Below are 6,000 nucleotides of genomic sequence, written 5' to 3'. Positions count from 1 at the left end.
AGACAACCAATTCTGTCAACCTCTTGGCATGGTGGTGTCCAGCTTTCCACCCTCTAGCTCCTTGGCAGCATTTTATACCAAGCTGCAGCTAATGAGCCTGGACTGCTCCATTCCAAGGGGTGTATTCTAAATCTAAAACCTTATAAATACAATGAATACCTATACAGTTAACCCACATAAAAATATATTACACTCTCCATAATTGCACTAAGGTTAACTGTGCAAATTATTAAAAGTGCAAATGTGCTGTGCAAATGTCATTCAATAAAAAGGGTTACATGTGCAAACATAAATAACAGAGGACCTCTCTGTGTTACAAGCAGACACTGACAAAAAGGTAAATCAGTGCCTAGTTATCAATCAAATCTTAAGGTTTTGGCAATTATTTTGGGGCCCACAGGCAATATCCTCGCGGCCAACCAGTGGGCCCCGGCCCACAGAGTGGGAACCCCTGCAACAGTGAAACTATTTCAACTCAAGAGGGCGCAATCTGGCTGGCACTCCTACTGGCACCCTGTGATTCTCTCTCTTTTTCTTTTTTTTTTTTGTTGCATCTTAGAAGCATTCACAAAGCATTCACACACCCAACAGCTCTCTGCTGCTCCACGTCACTTGCAGAAGGATGGGAGAGAGTTGTGATCAGTGCACCTTATTGCCTTATGGCTGCTGGCAGAGATGGCGTCCACACATCCCGGTGAATAAGCAGAAAAACAAGAAGAACCACGAGATGCTGAACGTTTTACTCTAGAAGGATAACACATTGCTTCCATTTAACAGCATTTAACATGAAAAGACGACCTTTGATGGGTGTCGATGACAATGATATTATAGCCTAAATATTAACTGGAATCTTTCTTTATGCGTTTTTAAACTGTGGTGTGATTGCTCGGCGGAGGAGGGGAGGAGGAGGCGGAGGAGGAGGCGCTGGGTTTGTTGTCTGTCTCAGCTGTTTCTCCCTCCGGAGGAACCGATCTCTCATCCGACGCATCAGGGAGGGACACGGAGGAGGAAGAGGAGGAGGAGGAGAAGAAGGAGAACGGCGGCGGAGGAACCACCAGTACGGGGGGTGCGGGAGCGAGGGCGATGGCTGCGGGCGGAGGAGGATCATGCGGGGAGACCGTGGAGCAGTGCCGGGCCGAAGTGGAGCGCCTGACCCGGGAGCTAGCAGAGGCGAACCGGGAGAAGGTCCGCGCCGCGGAGTGCGGACTGGTGGTGCTGGAGGAGAACCAGACGCTGAAGCAGCAGTATGCCGACCTGGAGGCCGAGCAGGAGGCGCTCCGGCAGGAGCTGGAGCAACTGCAGGAGGTATGTATGTTGTGGATGGATGGGCTCCTCCTCAGCCCCATGGGATTTGACATGGTTTGTGTGTGTGTTTAACCATAGCTATATATTCTGATATAGGCTGCTAAAATAGCTATATTCCGCAGCATCATCATCTCCAGAAGTTGGCACTGGACCATCTGCAGATCTGAGAGTGTGTGTGTGTGTGTGTGTGTGTGTGTGTGTGTGTGTGTGTGTGTGTGTGTGTGTGTGTGTGTGTAGAGGATGGAGGTGTGTGTGTGTGGGTGGGGGGGGGATGTCTGACAGAGGGAAGGGATGGTCTTCATTGTCCTGGATGGAGTCCACTAACAGGGAGGGGTTCAGTGTAGTAACCTGATGCTCTGCGCAAATCAGAGCACAGAGAGGCTGCCTTGGTGGGATGCTGAAGTAATCCTATATTTTTAATATTACATTTGTGCTTGCAACTAGGCGAATGTTTATCGATTTTTTTTCTTTTTACATAACTCTGTCTACAGAGTGTCTGACTGGTTTATTGGTAGTCATAGACTCACGCATGGGAGTTTGTAGATCTTTTTTTCGGTGCACATACGCCTTCATATGACAGACCATAAATTATGGACAACATGGGACAACATTCAGTTCAGCAGGTCCATGGTTTTCTAGGGCTAGAAGGACATCATCACACATTTTAAATATTTGAGCCTCTAAAGCTTAGAGCCATCAGCCGTGAAAGACCTATGCCTCAATGCAACCTCAGTATAAAAATACAGACTTTTCATTTAAATAAGCACTCCGGGAGTCTGGGTCCTTCCACTCTCAGAGTAAGATTTATTTTCTCTAGACAGTGCCAGTTCTCTTGTATCTGGTAGTGTATATTAGCCTATACTGGTAGCAAGCCAAATGTATGCATATTACAAGTGTAATAACCTCAAACCAGCATGGAGTAGAAACAGATTGTTCTGTATGGTTGACAGGAATATTGATTATTACCGGTATGTCAATAGGAATTGCTTGGTGCGTGTGTGTGTGTGTGTGTGTGTGTGTGTGTGTGTGTGTGTGTGTGTGTGTGTGTGTGTGTGTGTGTGTGTGTGTGTGTGTGTGTTTGTGTTTTCTGGTGTGTTATGCTGTGTTCACACTGGCAGCTACAAAGCTACAGCCATTCATTTTCAAAGGAGGCCAACGCCATGAAGATACAAAGCGACGCCTGACGTTTGTAGCCGCTATACGAAATCTACAAAACTTAATTATTTCCCTCACCAGTTCTCTTTAACCCCAGGCTTTTATTTCCCTTCATATTCTTCTCGATCGTCAGACGCACGCTTGATGGACGTCAACAAGCGTGTCGATCAACACTTCATTAGCGACTGATACACTGCGTCGCTTTGTACTTGTGTATCTTTTGTTAGCTGCCCGTTTAAGCTTGCAACAACAACACACATTTTGCAGCACTTGACAACATGCCACTCTGTGACTAATGAGGCCGAGCCTTTTGTCTTTTGTCTCGTCTCAGGCGAGGGTAAAGCTCATTCACTCACACTGTGTCCGGAGCACTTTCAAGTGATCCAAGAAACAAACCCCCTCCCCATCATCACAATGCCATGATGATGTCACTGTCTGTGAAGCTAAGGACACGTGCTGCGCCATATCGATATTTCAAGTTGTCACCTCTCATCCGTCGCTCATGGTGGATGACCCATCCCATGGGTGACACAACACATTTCTATTCTGTCATCACACAATAGGTCTGGGTAAGGCATCACATATTTTAATCTGTGACACCGCAGCCTAGATTGATATATAAAGCAGGGGTCTTCAACAGGGGGTCCAGGACCCCTAGCGGGTCCTCAGAGTTACTACAAGGGGTGGCGCAAAATCTTTCTGTGATAGGATCTTTTTTTTTTTTTTACTCTTGAACCCTAGTCTGAGCTTGTAGATCGGCTATTTTCGGCAAATGAACAAGGTGTAAAGGGAAAAAAGAACACACCAAGTACAGAGTCAACGGTCACGTTTATTGAGGCTTTAAGTGGTAAAATGTCTGAAAATACAATTTCAATCAGAAACACTCTCGTCTTAGTAGATAAAGAACCATTTATTGCCACAAATGGAATACAGTTAAGCTTGGCGTTAAAGCTCCGCTCTTGGGAGAATATTCACTGAATTTTGTCGAAGCAGCCTGCTAAGCATATATTCAGAGAATGCTTAAGCAAATCCCCCATAGGGATACAATGACAACAATAAGCAATACATTAACATATTAGTTAGAATTAGCAGATATACATGATAAACACAAGTATTTGAGCCTAGCAAGATTTTAAACAGCAGATATACATGATAACCACAAGTATTTGAGCCTAAGCCAGACTCTAAACAAAGCAGATATACATGATAATCACAAGTATTTGAGCCTATGGCACACTCTAATCAAAAGGTGGAGGCTGGGGTGGAGGAGGAGCTAGCAAAATGCATTGGTTCAGCAACCAAGAAAGACCTAGAGAATATGAAGCCGTATTTATAGGAACCTCTTTGCTCAAGCGTGAGCTGTGATTGGATAATGAGTGTGTGATGTAATGACCAGCTGGGCTGTGAGTGAATGGGGAATAGAAAGCTGATGTTCACATCAGCTGACTGACTGCTGGTTACAGCTTTGGCGTGCACGACTTCCGTGTCCTGCATGAACTAACGCTATGCTTCATTTCAATCAGAAACACTCTCGTCTTAGTAGATAAAGAACCATTTATTGCCACAAATGGAATACAGTTAAGCTTGGCGTTAAAGCTCCGCTCTTGGGAGAATATTCACTGAATTTTGTCGAAGCAGCCTGCTAAGCATATATTCAGAGAATGCTTAAGCAAATCCCCCAAAACCAATAAATGCATACTCTCTGGTTTCAGCCAAGCGGCAGCTAGGATACTCAGAGAGTGCATAACAGAAATCCCCCCCAACACACGGAAGCCAACGCCAAGCCTAAAAAACGCCTTTATCAGTCATACTATATTATGTGAAGTAGCAAGACTGCTACTGACTTAAAATAGAATGCGCACGCAAATGCAAGCATGCATCTTAAGACTATGTGTTCAACAGGCCTGATGAATGCAGAAACCTGTTGATTCCTGAACTCAGGAGTCCTAGACGGTATCGTAAAGCGATGCTCACTGCTATGCTGCACCGCGAATAGGATTCGAAAAGGACATTCTATTTCTTTTTAAAGAAATCTGATATATATAAATATATATGTATGAGGTCATCCTATGATGAATGATAACTAATGTTTATCATTCATGATAAATAAAGTGTACTAACTATGTGTAACAGCAGCTTGCTGTGGACCTCAGCATTTAATTATTTAAGCTATACTAAAAGAATGCAAGCATGCATCTTAAAACGAGGTCATCCTACAATTAATGAGATATATACTGTGTGTGCTCAACAGCCGTGTTGATCCTGTACGTCAGGAGTGCTTTAAATGTAAGCATGCATTGGTGTGTTAAACAGCCATGTTGATCCTGAGCTTCAGAAGTTCCTCAGCATTTGATTATTAAGCTAAACTAAACAAATGCAAGCATGCGTCTATGTGTTCAACAGGCCTGATGAATGCAGAAACCTGTTGATTCCTGAACCTCAGGAGTCCTAGACGGTGTCCTAAAACGATGCCCACTGCTATGCTGCACCGTGAATAGGATTCGAAAAGGACATTCTATTTATTTTTAAAGAAATCTGATATATATAAATATATATATATATATATGTATGAGGTCATCCTATGATGAATGATAACTAATGTTTATCATTCATGATAAATAAAGTGTACTAACTATGTGTAACAGCAGCAGCTGTGGACCTCAGCATTTAATTATTTAAGCTATACTAAAAGAATGCAAGCATGCATCTTAAAACGAGGTCATACTACAATTAATGAGATACATACTATGTGTGTGTTCAACATCCATGTTGATCCTGTACTTCAGGAGTGTACTTAAGCAGAATGTGTACTATAGGGTTGAGATTCCTTGGTTGCCCCTAGCAACGGAACGCCCCTGTAATCACCACTGATTAATAACATATGCGTGTAACAGCAGCGTGCTGTAACTTCCTATCCGCTCAGATAAGAGGGATGCAAGAATGCATCCGTAAAAGGTCAACTATCTTCATCAGAATGAACCCATGCCATTGCCAACCACTTTTGAATGCAGACTCTATTTAACTGTCTCCTCATACAGTACATGCCACTCATTGCTTTTGAGCAACTTCAAGTTTAAGCCTAGACCAATGTAGCTGCGCCAATGCAATGCGGAAATGAGTGAGAGGTATACAGCTGCGCAGCAGTCCACATCTTTTGTAGAGGAGACAGAGCCGGGCCGTGAACCATGACCTTGGCTTTCCCTTGCCGGTCAGGAAGAACATTAGTCTTGCCTCGCCAGAGGACGTCTTTGCAGATACTGGATCATGGAGAACAGAGACAAAACATGGTTTTAGTTAGGGTTAGGGTTAGGGTTAGAAATTATGACGTTTGCACCTCCCCCCCCCCCCCCCCCTGTCTGATTTACAGTGTTTAAGAGTTTAAGATGTTAAGTTCATCCTACAAAAGTGTGAAACTATGTGTAGCAGCAGCATGCTGCAGACCTCAGAAATTATTTTATTAAACTAAATTAATGAGTAAAATGTAATAACTATATGCGGCAGTAAGCATACTGCGGACCTTACCCATCACGCACAGATAAA

General features: G+C 43.7%; 1 protein-coding gene across 1 annotated transcript in view; it reads left to right on the top strand.

Annotated features, from left to right (window-relative positions):
• Positions 1-1,083: 1,083 nt before the first annotated feature.
• The window catches only part of LOC311040156 (protein bicaudal D homolog 1-like), a gene marked incomplete at its 5' end in the record, with an annotated part of 51,570 nt that continues 46,653 nt past the window's right edge, over positions 1,084-6,000 (top strand). The window contains one exon of the mRNA XM_084050251.1: positions 1,084-1,305. Within this exon, the coding sequence (XP_083906377.1) occupies positions 1,084-1,305 (222 nt within the window). The remainder of the gene's footprint in view (positions 1,306-6,000) is intronic.

This window comes from Gymnoscopelus microlampas (genome assembly GCF_963454915.1).
Source record: "Gymnoscopelus microlampas genome assembly, chromosome: 23".
NCBI classification, from domain to species: Eukaryota; Metazoa; Chordata; class Actinopteri; order Myctophiformes; family Myctophidae; genus Gymnoscopelus; species Gymnoscopelus microlampas.
Note: the sequence above shows the minus strand (reverse complement) of the source record. Positions and strands in the feature narration are given on the sequence as shown.